Source organism: Micromys minutus (assembly GCF_963924665.1).
Source record: "Micromys minutus genome assembly, chromosome: 4".
In the NCBI taxonomy this organism is placed as follows: domain Eukaryota; kingdom Metazoa; phylum Chordata; class Mammalia; order Rodentia; family Muridae; genus Micromys; species Micromys minutus.
Window position 1 is genome coordinate 24,876,621 of NC_137973.1, and position 19,981 is coordinate 24,896,601.

At 47.9% G+C, this 19,981-nt stretch overlaps 1 protein-coding gene across 1 annotated transcript in view; it reads left to right on the forward strand.

The window, feature by feature from the left end:
• Window positions 1-4,294: 4,294 nt before the first annotated feature.
• The window catches only part of IQGAP3 (IQ motif containing GTPase activating protein 3), a gene marked incomplete at its 5' end in the record, with an annotated part of 39,392 nt that continues 23,705 nt past the window's right edge, over window positions 4,295-19,981 (forward strand). Inside the window, 12 exons of the mRNA XM_080915680.1 lie at window positions 4,295-4,331; window positions 6,109-6,196; window positions 8,874-9,030; window positions 9,672-9,749; window positions 12,753-12,829; window positions 13,479-13,546; window positions 13,635-13,748; window positions 13,944-14,122; window positions 14,503-14,581; window positions 15,236-15,399; window positions 16,225-16,312; window positions 18,488-18,651. Of these exons, the coding sequence (XP_080771806.1) occupies window positions 4,295-4,331; window positions 6,109-6,196; window positions 8,874-9,030; window positions 9,672-9,749; window positions 12,753-12,829; window positions 13,479-13,546; window positions 13,635-13,748; window positions 13,944-14,122; window positions 14,503-14,581; window positions 15,236-15,399; window positions 16,225-16,312; window positions 18,488-18,651 (1,293 nt within the window). The remainder of the gene's footprint in view (window positions 4,332-6,108; window positions 6,197-8,873; window positions 9,031-9,671; window positions 9,750-12,752; window positions 12,830-13,478; window positions 13,547-13,634; window positions 13,749-13,943; window positions 14,123-14,502; window positions 14,582-15,235; window positions 15,400-16,224; window positions 16,313-18,487; window positions 18,652-19,981) is intronic.

Genomic DNA, 19,981 nt, shown 5'->3' on the forward strand with positions numbered 1-19,981 from the left:
GAATGGTTCTGCTGACTTAGGTTACTTACTAGCTTTGAGCTCGGAACTGTTACCAGACACCTGGCACTATCCTCTACTCCCGGGCAATCCTTTGAGCGACAGCTGTGGTGGCCTATCTTAGTGGAGAATCCTAATGGTGCACAGGCATAGTCACCCAAGACCAGTTCCCCTTCCTGCTCAGTTGCCCCACCCCTGCAGACACACCTTCCACTTCCTTCAAATGATGCATCAAAACACCATGAGACTATTAACCAATTATATCCATGAAGATTATCTATTCCTTCCCATCTTCATCTTCTCTTTTTAAAGAGAGAACTCTGTCTGCTACAAGGTGACTGTAAGTTTTTTTTTTTTTTATTTAAAGATTTATTTATTTATTTCATGTATATGAGTACACTGTCACTGTCTTCAGACACACCAGAACAGGACATCACACCCTATTACAGATGGTTGTGAACCATCATGTGGATGCTGAGAATTGGACTCAGGACCTCCGGAAGAGTAGTCAGTGCTCTTAACCTCTGAGCCATCTCTCCAACACTTCCCCGGGGTATCCTGGAATTTAGTATGTAGACAAGACTGGCCTTGCACTTACAGAGATTCACCTGAGTACTAGGATTAAAGGAATATATCACTCTACCTGGCTATCTTAAAATTTATATGGAATTACAGAGAACACCAGACAGTCAAAACAATCCTGAGTGAAAAGAACAGAGCTGGGGGTACCAGATCTTAAGATACATTACAGAGCCATAGCAATAAAAACAATATGGTGCTTGCACAAAAACAGATACATAGACCAAAGAAACACAATTGAAGACCCAAACATCAGTACAGGTAATTTCAGCCAAACCCATACACTGGAGATAAAAATAACATCTTCAACAAATGGTGCTGGGAAACAAGATGTCCACATGTACGAGAATGAAGTTAGACCCATGTCTATCACCTTGCACAAAATTTAACTCCAAATGGATCCAAGACCTCAACGTGAACCCAAAGCTGCTGGAAGAAAACATAGGCAGTGCCAGCCTGATGCGGGCATAGGAAAGGCCCCCCTAGGAGGACTTCATTTGCCCAGGAATTAAAGTCAACAGGCATGTCAAAATGGATGGGGAGAAGTCCACAAAGCTCCAGCCTTACACAAAGAACCTTAGGCAGCAGAGGAAAGCTGAGAGCAAAAGATGATGTTCTCCAGGGAGGAGCTCCTGGATGTTCAGTGCCACATGGTCAGCCCCAAAAACATACAAGTAAGATTATGCAGACTGGGCACGTACTACTTAGGGATGTAAAGTATATAAATAGACACAGAAGAATAGTAGCAATTAGTAAAGGAAGCGGCTCTGAATTTGAAGGAGAGTAGGTGGGTATACAGAAGAGTGGAGGAACAGAAATAGGTAATTCTTGTTAGATTGTAATCTCAAAAAAGCATTCATATACACAAAACATTTTTTTAAAAAGCAACTTAAGGGCTGGAGGGATGGCTCAGTGGTTTCAAGCACCGACTGCTCTTCCAGAGGTCCTGAGTTCAAATTTCAGCAACCACATGGTGGCTCACAACCATCTGTAATGGGATCTGATGCCCTCTTCTGGTGTGTCTGAAGACAGTGACAGTATAGTCATATATAATAAATAACTAAATCTTTTTTAAAAAGCAACTTACATGAGAGACAGTTTATATTAGCTCACAGTTCAAGGTATGAAGTCGAGGCAACAGGAACTTGACATAGGGCATCTATAACCGGAAAACAGCGAGGGATGAGTACAATGCTTTCTGTCAGCTACTTTTCTCCACGTTGTGTTGTGTACTCCAGGGTCCTCTGACCAGGGAATGTCCTACCCTCAATTAAAAAGGGTCTTTCTGCATCAGTTAACATGATCAAGATAACCCCTCCCAGGCTCTCCTAGAGGCCTGTTCTACAGTTTCTGTCAAGATGACAATTAGCAATAATCATTACAGAGCCTTTTCCAATATCTGCCACAAAGCTTTGAGTCTTGGCCACCCGGCTGCTTACATAACATACAGAGAAGGGAGAAACACAGATCAGAAGAGCGCATCTTACATCACACACACCCCTCCTTCCCACCGCAGCAGTTATAAATGTTATCAAAGCCTGGATCTTCTCCCCTCTGTACCAATGGAGGAGCATCCGGATTGGTCTGCATCCGGTCTGCCTCTCTCCACTTCCCTGCTGCTGTATTTCCTAAACTGCAAGGCTGCTTTGACCTGCTTCTGAAGGGTTTGTGGTTGCTTGCTAGACCTGGTACCTTAGCAGAGTGCCTAAGATGTGTTGAACACGTCCTCCCTAGCTGACCTGTTTTTCACTAAGACAACTTTAATTTCCCTAATGTTCTTACACTGTGTGGAATGCCCCTCACTTTTGATCTGGTAAATTCTTCAATTTTTCAGCTTCAGTCATTAGGGTCCAGAGACACAGCTTTATACTATCACCTGCTGTAGCCTAGGGTGTGTGTGTGTTTGTTTGTTTTTGTTTTATTGGTTTTTTTGTTGCTTTGTTTTGTTTTGTTTTTCAGAAACTTCTACCAAGTGAAACCAGGATTCTGAATTTGCTGCAGAAAAGGATTTCAGGACACTTCAGAATGAAGAATTGGTGTTTATTACTAAGAGTTTTGAATGTAGATTTAAGTACTTGTATTAATAAGGAAAAAGAGAACGCAAACCCAAGCTCGGTGTGGGCTTCTGCATGAGTCATGCTTTTTGCACTATATCAGATTTTGATGGCTTCTGACATTATGTCTGAGAAGGTTGCCAAGGGTGGCTGTCAAAGTTCACCGGACAAGGTCATGGTAAGAAGGGAAGGCCAGAGGCAGACAGGAGGGTTGCACAAAACAGTTGAACTATGTTTTGCTGTAAACAAGGATTATATTTTTACTGTGAGATTTCCAGGAAAGGGGTTTGGTACTGCTCTGGGAACCTGCAGAAGTGAGCAGGTAAAAATGTGTGTTCCCCTCAAAGAGCAACGTCCCCCAATTCCCAGTTCTGGGGCTCCAGGATCAGAAGAATGTCAATGATTTAGATGGCCCCTTAAAATTCAGCAGTTACCATACTTTCCAAAGGCTACCACATGATGGGACCCCTAAGGAACTTGGAGAACCCTAAGTTTTTCATTCCATATTGATGGTTCATATCTGAAAAAGGGGAGTAAAGCCAAACCAGAAGGCACACATGTGCTGCACAGTTCACTGTAATTTTAACATGATTTTTTTTTCTTTTGGCAATTTCATATATGTATACAAAGTGTCATGGTCATGTTTATTCCTCATATGATATCATTCTTATTTGAAATATTTCTGTGTAAGAAGAATATTATCTCTATAGGTAATCTTCACATCGATTTGATTAATTGTGTAGGAAGTCTTTTGTTTGTTGTTTGTTTATATTTCAAGATAGGGTTCCTCTGTGTAGTCCTGGCTGACCTGGAACTCACAACGTAGACCAAATCTGGCCTCAAACTCACAGAGATCTGCCTGCCTCTGCCTCCCCTAGTATTAAAAGAATGTGCCACCACCCCAGGTGAACTCTTGTTTTATGTGCATTGGTGTTTTGCCTGCATGTATGTGTGTGTGAGGATGTCAGATCCTCTGAAGCTGGAGTTGAGACAGTTGTAAGCTGTCATAAGGATGCGGGGGAACTGAACCTGGATTCTCTGGAAGAGCAGCCAGTGGTTTTAACAGCTGACCCATCTCTCCAGCCCCCGCAGGAAGTCTTAACTCTTAGCTGGCGAGTTCAATGGACGAGTTAAATGGACACCATGGTGGTGGAGGCCTTCCATTCCCTTCCCGTGCCCCTTTAATTCATTTGTTTTTCTCTCCCGCCTCAAGATCAGCTGGAGCCTCCACCAGGAAGGTCTCTGCCCGCCACTGCAGTGGATCTTTCCCTCTGTGCGGCACAGACCTCCAAGCTTTTTGACTGTGTCTATCTCTTGCTTAACAGCACTGATCTAGAACATGTATATTTCTGCATTTGTCATCTGGTTGAGAGTATAACACCAAATAGCACACAGAGAGTCCCGGGAATTCTATAGAAAGTGGGACAGGCTAGTAGTGAAAGGAAGGGCAGCGGCAGGGACTATGTGTTAAAAAGCCAGCTGAGCAGCGAGGACCATAGAGAAAGAGCAAGTAAAGACTGCCCTCACTAGCGTCCCAGCTACAAGAGGAACTACAAAACCCAGGATTCCCTGCGGCACGAACGGAAAGCGTCCCATCCCTGCGTGACCGCAGTGAGGGGTGGTGTCCCAGAAGCGGGAGATTCAAAACTGGCAGGAGAAGGAACATGGAGCCGTGCGTCGCAGGCCAGGCTCGGACAGCCTGTGAGTGCGGGAAGGGTCTGAGGGTGGAGCGGGGTGCTGCTGGTGGGGCTTGGTCTTCGCGGGAGTGGCTGCCCGGAGCACAGGTCGCTGGGGAGTTCGCCGAAGTGTGCGCAGGGTAACCGAGCTGCAGAGCCTTCAGAGGGCGCTCCCCCTTATTCCCAGGTTCTGGGGCTCCGGGGTTGGGGAATGTAGATGATCTAGATGGCCCCTTAAAATTCAGCAGTTAACTATACTTACTAAAAAGTGCTACGGGACGTGATTCCGCATTGAAACACTGCGTCCCAAATTCCTTGATTACCTGATCACCTGGCCGTTTGTTTAAAATGCAGAACCTGGTGGGCCGGCTTGGCGGCGCACTCCGGTAATTCCAACAGTTGTAAAGTGGAGGCCGAAGGTCAGAAGTTCATGGTCATTCTTAGCTGTATTGGCTTAGCGTAGAGGACGACAGCCTGGGCTACCTGAAACACAGCTTTCTTAGACAGAAACTCAAGTTCGTGGGAAGAGCTGAAAGGATTCCACCCGATCATCGGAATGAAAAACAAAACCTGCTTTCTTTACTCGTTCTCCACTAGGACTCAAAGAACAAAATCTGTCCATCCACAGGAAAATCATTTTTGGTGGTTGGGTTGTTTGTTTGTTTTTGAGACACTTTGGTATGTGGGCATGTGTGTGTGCAGGAGGCACGCTCCACGCACTCTCCCATTCCATCCTGCTGAGTCCCAAACTCGTAACTCTGAGGTGATGTCACTCACTTACTGGTTTATTTTCCATGCATCAACAACCAACTCTTGTTCCTTGTAAACTCCCTTGGACCAACCCACGGATTTTCTGCCGTTGGCCAGCACTTTCAAATCTGTATTTGGAAGTGTGTTGTTGAACTGCCAATTCAAATAAGCCCAGCCCATCCTGAAGTCATACCACAGGATATCCAAGATGAGGAAATAGGATAAGGAGTAAAAATGACTGGAGTGCCCAAAGATAAATCGACCACGCCGTCTCTTGCATATGAACCTGTCCCGCAACCTGTGTTTACTTTTTTAAAAAAATCTTTATTTATTTGATTTATATAAGTACACTGTCGCTGTCTTCAGACACACCAGAAGAGGGCATCAGATCCTATACAGATGGTTGTGAGCCACCATGTCGTTGCTGGGAATTGAACTCAGGACCTCTGGAAAAGCAGCCAGTGCTCTTAACTGCTGAGCCACCTCTCCACCCCCTGTGTTTACTTTTATGTTGTGTTCCCCATGAAAAACAGATGGAGGGGTATTAAGACTGTGGCTAAGGCAAAATAGAAATGTTCACTAGCCCAGGGCCTGGCAGAAAGGCGTTGCATGAATGAATGACTGTGCTAATGGTTGATTATGTCCGCCATGCTCCCAAGGCAGCACATGTCCTGCTGAGGCCACTGAAGGGGGTTCTTGAGGTAGACTTGAGAAAGATGGGAAGATGACTGCACAGGAAAGAAGGAAATGACTCTGGCACAGAAGGACGCCCCCTGATAATGGGTATACTGGGAAGAACTGGGATACAGAGAGCATCTCTGCTCTGTTGAGGGGCTATGTTCAGAAGCAGCCTCGGAGCTGAGCTTGTTTTTTTCTTTTTTTTTTTTAGCTTCATTTTTATTTATGTGCACGTGTCTGTGTGAATATACACCTTGTGTGTATGGGTGCCCAGAGAAGTCAGAAGAGGGCATTGGTAGTTGTGAGCTGCCCGGTGAGGGTGCTGGCATTCCTGTCTAACGAGCCTTCCTTGCCTCTCTCCCCTCACGGTTCAGATGAACGCCTCACAGCTGAGGAGATGGATGAGCAGAGGAGACAGAATGTCGCCTATCAGTACCTGTGCCGGCTGGAGGAAGCCAAGCGGTAAGGAGCCCTTTTCCTACCTCTCCTATTCCAGTCACCTGTCCCCAGAGCACATGCAAACAGGCTGTGCTTCCGGAAAGGGCAAGTTAAAATAGTTTTATCAAGCTGGGCATGATAACACACACCTGTAATCTCAGGGTTTAGAAGGTAGGAGGATTAAAAAATTCAAGGTTAGCTGTGTAAAGGAGGTATTAAGTATTGCTCAGTAAAGTGCAAGGCAGGTGTGATAGAATTTATTGGCTGGCCAGCTTAGCCAACTAGTGAACTCTTGGTTCAATGAGAGACCCTGCCTCAAAACCTAGGATGGCAAGTGATGGAGGAAGATACCTCACATCAGCCTCTGGGCTCTGCATGCACGCGCACACACATGCACAAGTGTTACCATATGAACAGGCACCCCACCCCCACTGCTCCCACACACAGAGTTCAAAGTCAGCCTCAACTACATAGCAAGTCTGAGACCAGCCTGGACTTCACATCAACCCTATCTCAAAAAGACAGACAAGGCCAGCAGTGGTGGCACCCATCTCTAATCCCAGCTCAGGAGGTGGAATCAGGTGGATCTCTGAATTCAAGGCCAGCCTGGTCTACAGAGTTTCCTGACAGCCAGGGCTACACAGAGAAACTCTGTCTGGGGGAGGGGAGGAGAGAAAACAAAACAAAGTCTTGATTAGTTTCAGGTTCAATAGAAGACACCTTATAGACACCTTATTTTCCTTAGACAGGGTCTCTCACTGAGCCTGGAGCTGGGTTGCCAGGTTACAAGTGCTTGTGGCTATGCCTGGGATTTTATGTGAGTTCAGGGCCTTTTTTTTAATTAATTAATTTATTTTATGTATGAGTACACTGTCGCTCTCTTCAGACACACCAGAAGAGGGCATCAGATTCGTATTACAGATGGTTGGTTGCTGGGAATTGAACTCAGGGCCTCTGGAAGAGCAGTCAGTGCCCTTAACCACTGAGCCATCAGGCCCCTCATGCCTGTGTGGCAAGCACTCTGACCTGTTGAGTGCTTGCCATTTCCCCAATCCCTTTTTTCTTCCCTGAAAAAAAAAAAGTTTTAATTTAACTTAATGTTTATGAGTATTTTGCTTGCATATTTGTCTGTGTACCATGTGCATGTCTGGTGCCCTTGGAAGCCAGAAGAGGGCATCAGATCTACTGGAATTGAAGTTACAGATGTTGTTAGCTGCCATGTGGGTCTGGGGTCAGACTTAGGACCTCTTCACTCTGAGCCATCTTTCCAGCCCCCTTTTCTTTTTAGCTAATAGTCTATGTTAATGTTTTCCAAAAAGAAGGCTGGATAGAGCAGACAGGAAATCAGATGTCTAGCGGGGGCAGCGAGAAGCAAGGTCTGCTTGGCTCTCTTCGGAAACATACTATCCGTAGACCGCAATATCTGGAGAGTCCACCTAAGGAGTCACTGTGCTTGGCTTGTATAGGCACCCGCAGTAAAATGCATTTGTATTCAAAGTGTGCTCAGAGTCAGCTCGCTGATCTGGCTGCTGCCCACTGGAGCTGGCAAGACCAGTGAAGTTGGCCTCATCTCTGCAGAATGCAGTTGAGTCGCAGAGGTGAAGTGAGAGAGATGGGTTGGAAAGTGGGCCTCCAGTTCTAAAGGCTGTGGCTTTTCTGTCCTTTGTCCTGTCTTTCTTCCCTCAAACCACAGGGCCCCTAATACCCTCATTATCCCCAGAACTGCACAGTGAACTGTGGAGATCATCTCATCAGACACGAGCTCTCTGTGCCTAAGTTCTCAGAACTATAAACAGTGAGAGAAATGGCAGAGTCCATTTGGTTTGAGTCAGGTATGTAGCTAGACAAAGTGAGCAGTTACCTTAACAGGGGAAGAGTCTGGCTACACCTCCTTTATGACAATTTTGGAATTTGGAGTTTCTTTCTTTCTTTCTTTTTTCCCCCCTGAGACAGGGTTTCTTAGTGTAAGTCAAACCTAGCTGTCCTGGACTTGCTTTATAGACCAGACTGGCCTCAAATTCAGAGATCCACCTGCCTCTGCTTCCTGAGTGCTGGGATAAAAGGCATGCACCCCCATGCCTGGCTGGTTTCTTTAAAAATACAGAAATGTTGTAAGAATATGCTTTCATTTTTGACTCCAGGTATAGGGATGTGGGGCTGCTTCAGACTGTCCACAGCGGCCAAGATTCACCTCATGTCCTAGCAGAGGCGTGGTTTTGCCAGCTGCAGATAGTTTCTGCCACTGTGCGGAGTTTGGAATTCTGGGACCTTTTCAGAGGGTCTATAAATGTGAGGGCTTTAAGAGGCATTGGTGGTGGTTGTTTGGGGGGGGGCTGGTTGTTGTTTGTTAACAGCCGTAGTCAAAAAGAAAAAGAAATTAGATTCAGAGATCTGTCTTTCTTTCCTCTATGAAACTGGGAGTAGGAGGTGGATAGAGGGTGGGAAAAAGAACTCACATAAAGTAGCAAAAACCAACAGGCAGGTTTGGGAGATACTGGGGAGGTTTTCCAAGGTGAATGAGGCAAAGGGTTGGCTTATTTAGGTCTCTGTGGCAGCTTGGGGAATAGTGAGCCAACTGGAAGAGAGGGGAAGTTTGGGTAGGGAAGGAATGGTGTGTCAGGTCACGAGGGCTGGGCAGGTCCTGAAGGTCGCCAGACTCGTGTGACCTGCCAGTGGGTAAGATATGCTCTCCTGTTCACAGCTGGATGGAGGTGTGCTTGAAGGAGGAGCTTCCTTCCCCTGTGGAGCTGGAGGAGAGCCTTCGGAATGGAGTGCTGCTGGCCAAGCTGGGCCATTGCTTTGCACCCTCTGTGGTCCCCCTGAAGAAGATCTATGATGTGGAACAGCTACGCTATCAGGTGGACACAGTGTAATTAATCCCCCTAATCATCTCTCCCTCCCAAGATGTCCCTTCTCACAACTAGGAGGGTGTGGTGACCACGTATTTTAAGAATCCATATATGAGCCGGGTGTGGTGCGCACACCTCTGATCCCAGCACTTGGGAAGCAGAGGCAGGTGGATCTCTCTGAGTTTGAGGCCAGCCTGGTCTACAAACGGTATGGACATTTTTGAGGCTAAGAAGAAGTAGAAATACAGGGAAATTTACTAGCTGGCCCTGCTGCCTGGGCCATAAGGTGCCCTGAGGTACGAGCGGCCTGGAGGTTTTCCTAGCCACAGTGCACACTTCAAGGCTCATAGTCCACCCTGGAGGACCTTGCTGGGCACGTGTCCCTTCTTCATGCTCTCACCAGCCAAGCCTCCTGTCCTATGCCAGCTTGAAAGCCTTTCTACACTGCCCTGGCTCTGCCGCCTTCCCACTGTCTGGCCCGATCACAGTTCCTGGTGGTTTCTGCTATTTTTCTGTTCCATGGGGCAGAGGATTCACAGGATAGGGTTCGCCAGCTCCTCCTATCCTTCTTCCCCATCTAAGCTGGCATCTGGGCTCCTCTCATAGGGAGCCGAGAATGGTAGAAATATCCCCTCTTGCCTCTCTTCCAGGCAACTGGCTTACATTTCCGACACACGGACAACATCAACTTTTGGCTTTCTGCAGTAGCCTACATTGGGCTGCCTCCGGTAAGACTCCATCTTATCTAAGAGGACAGTTCCTTGGGGCTCTATGTCTTTGAACCAGGTTGCTTGGTCTCTGCCTTCACCTCCCTGTGGATGAAAGGAGGGAAGGTCTCCTGGGCTGAGGCACATCAGTACTGCCATGTAGTGGCATCCCTGTGTGATGTAGATGGGGCTCAAGTTAGCCTGGCATCTTCCTACAGAGTAAAGCAAGAGCCTACCACCTCCCTAGTGAGAGACTTCAGGCTGGAGCCTGGGGCTGAAGACCCTACAGTACTCATGTTTTATGTCCTTTCCCTCTTCGAATCCCAACTTATTTCTTATCTATAAAGCAGGTATTGTAATTCCCATCTGTAGGAGAACTGCATGGCGTACGTAAATTCCCTTTGCAAAGTACTATACAAAGCAAGGTTTGGCAGGATTCTACAGTGTTATGGGTCCTTTGTGTTTCTTCCCCATACAAAGTAACTATAAAAAGATGAGGTAAGATGGCTCAGCAGGTAAAGGGGCTTGCTGCTAAACCTGACAACCTGAGTTCAATCTCCAGGTACCATATGGTAAAAGAAGAGAACCAACTGTCCCAAGTTGACCTCCATTCACATTTTGCTAGGTGTGATGGTGCAAACCTGTAATCTCAGCCCCTGGGAAGCTAAGACAGCAGGATCATGGGTTTGAGGCCAGCCTGCATTATATAGTGAACCCTTTCCCAACAAAAGAAAAAAGGTTGTCCTGGTGGCATACGCCTTTAATCCCAGATCTTGGAAGGCAGAAGCAGGCAGATCTTTATGGGCTCAAAGCCAGTCTTGTGTATTTAGTGAATTTTGGTCCAGGACTCATCCTGTGGGGGTGAAACAGCTTTACTATATGAGTGGCTGGGTTTGCCTCTTCCTTAGTAGGAGGACAATCAGAACATGTACTGGGGGCAGGAGTGGTTCGGATTTCCCTGTAGGTGTGAACCCCAGTAGCCCACAGTGGTTACCACTCCATGGAAATCCTTCTGCATTTCCTCATGGTTTGCCTAGGTCTAGTCTCCTGGGATCTTTTCCAGTCATGGAGGCTGGGGTCTTGGTGAAGTGTGGGGATTGAGCGCAGGACTCAGCTGGCATTTGACGACAGCACACTGCCCTGTTCCTGCACTCTTACAAGGCACACAGAAAACAGGGCTATGGGGGGAGGTTAGAGCGTGGTTGTTTTTGCAGCGGATCCCAGGTTCAATTCCCAGCCTCTATATCAAGTAGCTCACAGCTGTCTGTAGCTCCAGTTTCAGGGTCTCCAACACCCTCTTCTGTCCTCGGTGGGCACTGGCATGCAAATGGTGCTTATATAGACAAGCAGGCAGGCACACACGCATGCACACACATACAGAGTAAACACTTTAAAATTTAAAATAAAATTAAAATAAATAAAGAGGAGCTGAAGAGATGACAGTGGTTAAGAACACTGGCTGCTCTTTCGGGGACCTGGGTTCGATTCCAAGCACCCATGCATGGCTTACAACCATCTGTAATTCTAGTCACAAGGGATCCAAGGCTGCCTTCTGCTCCCCACGGACACCAGGTAAAACACCCATACAGATTTTTTAAGGAAGGAAAAGAAAGACAGTCTCAGGTTGTGGACACAGCTCAGTGTAGAGGATTTGCCCAGGTGTGAGACCCTGGACTCCTCCCAGTTAGAAGAATTGGAAGTTTCCAGGGACGGCCTGGGTTACCAACAAAGTGGACGGCAGCTTGGGTTACATGGCAGGACTTTTTCTCAAAAGTGAAAGAGCAGCTGGAGAGATGGCTTAAAGGTTAAATGCACTTACCGAATTTGCAGAGGATCCAGGTTCAATTCCCAACATCTACTTGGTTCATAACCATCTGGAACTCCAGTTCCAGGAACCCCTATTCTGTCTCTACAGGCACCAGGCAGGCATGTGGTACATAAATACACATAAGCAAAACACTTGTACACATAAAATAAATAAAATGCAATAAAAAAAAATTATGTATGAGTGTTCTGTCTGCGTGTACACCTCCAGACCAGAAGAGGGCACCAGATTACATTACAAATGGCTCTGAGCCACTATGTAGTTGCTGGGAATTGAACTCAGGACCTCTGGAAGAGCAGTCAGTGTACTTAACCACTGAGCCATCTCTCTGGCTCAATTTTTTTTTTTTTTTAAGAGAGACATTTTGGTGGGAGACAGAAGCAGTGAAGGGCATGTGCTATGTTGGAGTAAGTGGGACAGGTCCCTAGTTTTAGTCCCTTGTTGAGAAACTAAATGAAGCATAGGATGTACTAAGCTTATGTTTCAGCTCTCTCTCTCTCTCTCTCTCTCTCTCTCTCTCTCTCTCTCTCTCTCTCTCCTAAATAATGTTTTATGATTTATTTATTTTTTATTTTCTGTATATTGGGTTTCTGCCTCTGTGAGGGTGTCAGATTCCCCTGGGACTGGAATTACAGAGTTGTGAGTTGCCACGTGGGTGCTGGGAATTAAACCTGGGTCCTTTGGTTGAACCTCTTTGGAAGAGCAGCAAATGCTCTTAACCACAGAGACATCACTCCAGCCCCAGGTTTCATTTCTTAAAGAGGTTTCTACAGATGAGAGGCCTTTGGCTTGAAGACAGGGTGGCATGCTTGGCGCCTTTGTGGGCCATAGCAATGTTTGCCTTATTCGGCCATCCCTGGCGCATGGTCAGCCCATGGTGAAAATCTCAGGTCAAGGACCGGACTCACTCAGGCTGAGTGCCTGTGATCTGATCTTCTTTCAGGAGACTGTCCTGCATTTTGTAGCTCCCAGGGTCCCAATGAGTGGTCAGCTGGCCCCAAATACTCTGTGACTATGTAACTGGCTGTGTCTGGGCTTAGTAAGCCTTTTTGACATTGGTCTTAATGGGAACAGTTACAGGAAATGACGTAAGAAGGGCGCTCACAGCTCTGGTTGGAGAGTTCAAAAGCCTTTTTGTACCTCCCTCTTCTGTGCCGTCCTCCCTCCCTCAGTGTGCATCTGTCTGTTTTCTCCTCTAGATCTTCCTCCCAGAGACCACAGACATCTATGACAAAAAGAACATGCCGCGGGTAATCTACTGTATTCATGCTCTCAGGTGAGACAGCCCTGACTTCTGTCAGCCAGGCTCCTCTACCTGGATCAGCCAATAAATGCAGTGGGAGGGGGAGTCCTGTAGCCGAATGAGTAGTTTCCGGGAGAGTGAGATTTTTAGATCTGCATGGGTATTTACATTCATATGCCCGTCTGTGAGCACATTGATGTGTGAGCCTCGTAAGGGAAGGAACGGCAGGATAAAGCCCATAGTTTGTGACTGGGACGTGAGTGAATCAGAACCAGGGCCCATCAAGAGCATCGCTTGCAAGCCACTTAGTGCTAGCAGGGAAGGCTACTTTGGTTCTATACACAGGCAGGCATTACAGTTGGTCAAATCATAGGATGGAACAGGCCAGTTCCCTGGTCCACCATCTGCCTCCATTCCTGGCCTCAGTGGCTATGTTTGCTTGTTTTCTTGTCCATCTCCACTGTGACTTTCACTGCAGTATGCCCTCCACGGAACCGTCACAGCTACAGAGACTTCTGTGGCTCTTGCCTCAACTGGCTATTCCTGTGTGCTGGAGTGACTGGAGGGCACCTGCTAAGTGCTCTTCAATCTGGGTCTCCGTGGTCATTTTACACACCTGCTTTGGACAAAGTGTAGATTAGTAGATTAGACAGTGTGCCCTAATACCTCACGTTCTTCTCAGCCTCTTCCTCTTCCGGCTGGGATTGGCCCCTCAGATCCATGACCTGTATGGGAAAGTGAAATTCACAGGTACGTCGGCTCCTTCCCCTTGTCCATAGACTAAGCAGGGGCTGAGGGGCTCAGGGCCTAATGAGGAGCATTTCTGGTACCGTTGCAGCTGAGGAACTCAGCAACATCGCCTCTGAACTGGCCAAATATGGCCTCCAGTTACCGGCCTTCAGCAAGATCGGGGGCATCCTGGCCAATGAGTTTTCAGCCGATGAGGCAGCAGGTAGGGCTGGACTTGGCCCTACAGTAGGATGTGGGAGCATGGGGCAACATGGGGGCCACTGCAAGCTTCATAGCCCTTGGGTTCTGAAGCCCCTCACCCATAGGCAAAGGGGTCGAGCTTCCTGGCGCTCCAGCTAACTGTGCTCTGGTCTGGGTCCTTTCTGGCTTCTTGACCTTGCCGTCCTGCCCCTCCAAGTCCATGCAGCGATTCTGGCCATCAATGATGCAGTGGAGCGAGGGGTGGTAGAAGACACTCTGGTGGCCTTGCAGAATCCCAGTGCTCTTCTGGGGAATCTTCGGGAGCCTCTGGCAGCTGTCTACCAAGAGCTGCTGGCTCTAGCCAAGATGGAGAAAGCTGCCAATGCCAGGAATCATGTAAGGAGAAGCCTTGGGGTATGGGAACCAATAAGAGGCCTGCAAAGTCTCAAGTGGAATTAGGATTGCAGCTTGTCCTGCCTCGGGTGATTGTTGGGAAGGGGCAGAGGAGCTGGAGGGTGATTTCTGTGAGCAAGGAGGCTGGAGAAGAGGCTGGAGGGGTGAGCCTCGGGCAGCTGAAGTGGGTCTGGAAGGAAGCATGAGCTGAGACCAGACTGCAGAGTCTACAGGCTGCTGGTATCTGGAGGTAGACCTCACGTTCTCCTCAGTCCTAAGCAGGCTGGTCTTGGTCTGGCTGTCGGTCTGCAGAAATGACAGGGATAGGGAGGAAGAAAGTGTGCTGGCCTCTGCAGGTCTCTCTCTCCATCTCACTTTTGCAGGACGATGGTCAAGACCAGGACATCTATGAGTCCTGCCTTACCCAGGCAGAGATCCAGGGCCACATCAACCTCGCCAATGGTAAGAGGTGACTGGGAGAACCTGGGAAGCTTTGCTAAGCCCTAGATCCTGCCCTAAGGAAAGATCATAGGCCAAAGACTCTATGTCCTGCTCTCTGGCTTCAGCAAGGAGGTTCTTACTAGCGAGATCATCCGTGGGGATGGGGAACTATTTAGACAGGCTAATGGGCAAGGCTTTCGCTCCCAGGGCTGGGGGTGGATATCTGGATTTGGGTCTTTCAGGAAGGAAGGATGGCTGAGAATAGTACCACACACCTGTGATCCAGTAGTCAGGAGGCCAAGGCAGGAAGGTTAAGAGTTCAAGACCTTACAGGGCCACGTTTTGGGGGCTTTCTCAAAAGAAAAGGAAAGAAAAGAAAGAAAAGAAGGATGAGGCTAGATGGGGTAGAGAAGCCAATCGGCAGAGGGCCAACCTGAAGGCTCACACGGAGGGGATGTTTGTCTGATAGGATCAGAGTGTCCTCAGGGTCGGGGAGAGTGAGACAGGAGGGTTGTGAAGAGCAAGAGAAAGATATGTCCTGGCCCACATGGTCCTCTGTGTCAGAGGTCAAGGACAGAGGCAACTTTTGGGAGGCCGAAAGAAGGCAGAATTCCAGGAATGGCTGGGGTTCATAGGGGTAAGCTTCCTCACACTTGGAGATTTTCTGTCTTTCAGTCCAGGGGGCTCTGGAAGTTGTTGATGATGCTCTGGAGAGGCAGAGCCCTGGGGCCTTGCTTGAGGCCCTTCATGACCCTGTCCTGGCCCTACAAGGGGTGAGACGAGCCTTTGCCGACTGGTACCTGGAACAACTGACTTCAGACAGAGAGCAGAAATCACAGGTCTGCTCTGCCAGCACCTATCTCTCTGTAGGTTGGGAAATGGCCTCTTTCATGCATGTTATCACTGACTCCATGTTTAAATGGCTGAGTCGACCCACAAAGCTTTGTGGACTGGGCTGGCTGTCTGGATCCATTTAGAGTACGTCAGACTGAGAAGGAAGAACCAGGCCAGTCCATTGGGTAACAATATGCTTCCCATTGCTGAATTGGGATCTTGATTTATCAATTTTATTTTCAATGCTGTGACCCCCCCTCCCACATTTTTCATGTATATGTGTCTGTGGTATGAATGTATGTCTATAGGTGTGTGCACATGGGGGAGGGCAAATGTGTGAGCATGTGTATAGGAGGCCCAAAGTTGGTCTCAGGAGTCATCCTCAGGAGTCATCCCCAGTCACTCCTCCACCTTGTTCACTGAGGCAGGTTCCCTGAAACTGAACCCTGAGCTCACCATTATGACTAGTCTCACTAGTCAGCTTGATCCAGGAATCTCGTCTCTTGCATTTGAGGCTAGAATTATAGGCAAGATTTGCATGAGTTCTGGAGATTCCAACTCCAGCCCTCTTGCTTCCGTGGTAAGCACTTTAGCTAGGAAGCTGTCTGTCTCTCCAGCCCTTAATGCTTTGACTTAATGTCTGATGCTACGTATGTTTCCGTCTTGTCTGTTGTTATTTTAGGTGTAAGCAGGGTTAAAAAAACAATTGGAGTGCTAGAGATAGGCAGGCCAGGTCCTTCTACCTAACGGGAGAGGCAGGGCTGAGGGCTGGCAGTTCTAGTCCACGTTCATGACCTGGGAACTCTTCTGCTGCCCCTCTGTGCTTGCAGGAGCTGGGCCTGGCGAGGCTTCTAGAAAAGGAGGAGATCCAAGCTGGTGTGGCTGCAGCCAACGAGAAAGGTGATCAAGAGCAAGCTAGTAAGTCATCGCAGGTGGGCTAAGGGGTTTGCTGGCTCTTGCAAGTGTATCTTGGCCCTTCGCTGGCATATGTATTGGACAATGCAAACTGGTGTCCAGCTCCAAGCCCAACAAGGAACCTTATTCTTCATGCCCTCTGTCCTCTGCACCCCTGGAGGGACACATCAAAGGAAAGATCATGACATCTTGCTGCTAATTGGGACTAGGCTCCTTCTGGGGGAGTTGACCTCTAATTTTGTTTATGCCTGTTTATTATATTTCCTTGGCTTCTAAAATGGGATTTCTCAGGTAAGGAAAGAACACATCTAATTCAGGGTCCTATGAGTGCACTTCATTCCTGAATCAGAATGCAGGTCTCTCAGTACAGCTTCTTCTCTCCATTCTTGGTTGTTTCTGTTGTTGTTGTTTTATTTTTTTGTTTTTAGATTTATTTTATGTATGAGTACACTGTTGCTGTCTTCAGACACACCAGAAGAGGGCATCAGATCTCATTACAGATGATTGTGAGCCACCATGTGGTTGCTGGGAATTGAACTCAGGACCTCTGGAAGAGCAGTCAGTGCTCTTAACCACCGAGCCATCTCTCCAGCCTTGGGTTTTTGGCTTTTTTTTTTTTTTTTTTTTAAAGATGAGCTCTTACTGTGTAGCTCAAGCTGGTTTGGAGCACCAGTGACACTGTTAGCCTCTTAGGTGCTCCCAGGTACTCCCATTACAGGTGTGAGCCACCACACCCAATCAGCTGTCTATTCAGTTTTATTTTGTTTTTGTTTATATATATATATATATATATATATATATATTTTTTTTTTTTTTTTTTTTTTTTTTTTTTTTTTAATTTGGGTGGTGGTGGCCCACACCTTAGTCCCAGCACTTGGGAGGTAGAGGCAGGTGGATCTCTGAGTTCAAGGCCAGCCTGGTCTACAGACTTCTAGGACAGCCAAGGCAACACAGAGATACCCTTTGGAGGAGGGGGCAGGGAAATTTACTGTTTGTTTTTTATATATTTATGTCTATGAGTGATTTGCATATATGTATGTCTGTGCACTGTAAGTGTGGAGTGCCCATGGAGGCCAGAAGATGGCATCAGACCCCTGGACTGAAGTTATGGATGGCTACATGCCACCATGTGGGTGCCAGGAATTGAATCCTCCCCTCTGCAAGAGCATCATGTGTTCTGGGCTGCTGAGCCATCTCTCCAGCCTGGCTCCTTCATTCTTTATTCCACGATTTGGGCTTTCTTTTCTTTTTCTGTTTGTTTGCCATGTTTTTTCAGACAGGATTGTTTCTCTGTGTAGCCTTGGCTATCCTAGAACTAAGTTTGTCAACCAGGCTGGCCTTGAACTCAGAGATCTGTCTGCTCCATCTCTGAGTGCTGGTATTAAAGGTGTGCACCACCACTGCCTGGTCTCCCTTGCTCTTCCTTGCTTCCTCCCCAGCTTCTGGATACCATTTCCCTCACACTTCACCTGTCAGAAGCAGGTGAAACATCTGCAGTGCTGTCTCCATGGTGCCTCTGTAAAGTCATCTGCTTGCTCCCAGTCAGAATCCCTCCTCCTCAGCACTGCCATAGCGCTGCGGTGGGGCCGCTTCTACCATGGCCTCTAGAGCTGGCCACTGGGTCTTTTTGTATCCTTACTCCTCCTCACAAGACTCTGTGCTCCTTGGAGCTAGTATCCATTTCTGCTTGTATTTTACTAGCCCCAGAGTGTGTAAGCTCTAACCACACCGTGTGTGATATGGCCGCTTTTAGCCTCCTCTACCTGCTGTGGTGCAAATGGAGCTGGCTCTTTATTCCTCTGCACTGTCACTAGGGTTTGGTCCCTAGAGCCCTTTGACTCACTTCATCTTAGTTCTGCACCATTGCCACCTGTCAATCTTGTTCTGGCTGCCTTAGGAACTCGCCTCTGCTGTGACAGCCACTTTCTGCCGCAGTTTGAGCTATGCAGCTCCTGGGCCTAACACACTGCCTTACACAGAGCTTTTCTATTAAAGTGCCCCATCCCCCTTTCCTCTGGAACATTTAGAAATGCATCTTGAATCCAGTAGAAAATGGCTGTCTAGAAGCGTCGCAAAGCCATTTCCCTTAGAGGTGCCAGCAGAGCCTGCCTGGTTGGTAAGGGCAGCCGAGATAACAGGGAACACTCCTGTGTGGCTTCTTGCTGTCCTCCCCTGCAGTGCTCCAGGCTGTGTGGAAGATCAACAAAGCCATCCAGAGGGGAGTGGCTACCGACACCGTGAAGGAACTCATGAGCCCTGAAGCCCAGCTGCCCCAAGTCTACCCCTTTGCCTCTGCTGTGTATCAGCAGGAGCTGGCTCTCCTCCAGAAGCAGCAACAGGGGGTGAGCTCTGGGGATCCCAAGCAGCTGCTGGGATAGGGATAGTTGGTCCTTTGATGGCCAGAAATTAGGGTGTTAGAAATGATTAGAAATAAAATAGACAATTAAAAAAAAAAAAGATTAGAGGCTGACGGCAGCCTCACCAGGTAAGTGCTGGTTTCCTGCTTTAGAGGTAAGAATTGGGACACAGAAGTTGAGCACCTGCCCGCTCAGCTGACTGGCAAGATGTGCTTTAACCACCAGGCTGCCCCACCTCAGCTCCTGTCCACACGGCTCTTCTGATAGCGAGGCATGAGCTTTCCTTGGGGTCACCCCTCTCGGCTGCAGGAATGCACCCAGGGTTCAGGCAGAGGAGGAGAGAGGATGGTGGAGGCTGAAGTTGGTTTTACAGCAAGGACCAGGAAAACAGAGCAGGCAGTCCTGGAGGAAGTCTGGGAAGGCTTCCTGGAAGAGACTCCACAGGGAATCCTTCCATAGAATATCTACTCTGGACACGACCTGCACAAAGCACTTGTCTTCACAGGGGCATGGCGACAGCAGCCGTGTGACAGGAACACAAGGGTTGACAGCTGAGGGCTGTGGACGTGAGAGTTCAAGTGTGACATGTGACACTGGCAATTTGCTTACTTCGTGGTGCCCTCACAAATGGTTCCATGAGTTAGTCTGTGTGCCTAGAGAAGTCTTAGCGGTGCTCATGGCCGTTTGCAGCTCTCCTTGACTACAAATAGAGTGCCCCAGACAGAGAGCAGCCTAAGCCGGTGTTTGAAGAGGATTGGGAAGTGGGGCCAGGGCCTCAAGGTGTGTAGTGTAGCATGAGATAGCCACTTGGTCTTCTCTGCCCAGGGCCTTGTGCAGTTCTGTCTCTGTCTGTCTGACTCCCTCCCTTCCCCCACCCCTCTCTGTCCTTTTTGGCCTTTTCAGACATTATTTCACATAGCTCATGCTGGCCTTGAAACTTGTTAACTTGTTATGTAGCTAAGGATGGTCTTGAACTCCCGGTTTTCCTGCCTCTGCCTCCTGTGTACTGGGACCACAAGCATTTATCCCTAAAAGTAGCTAAAGGCAGTTCTTGATGGGACATGGGGACCAGAAGGGTGCTGGCAGAAGTCACATGTTAAGTGTGGGCTCTGTAGCTCCATTTAACCTATGTTCCTAGTGATAGGCTGGGGAAAGGGAATATTAATGGTACCTACCTCATGTGGCTTGTTATGGAAATTAAGACAAGACTGTGTGTGAAGTCTTCATGATGGTATTCACAGTAAACATCCCCAGGCATAAATTATGAATGTTGTTGAATTAATGCATCCTTAGTGTTGAGGAAGAGTACTGTGAG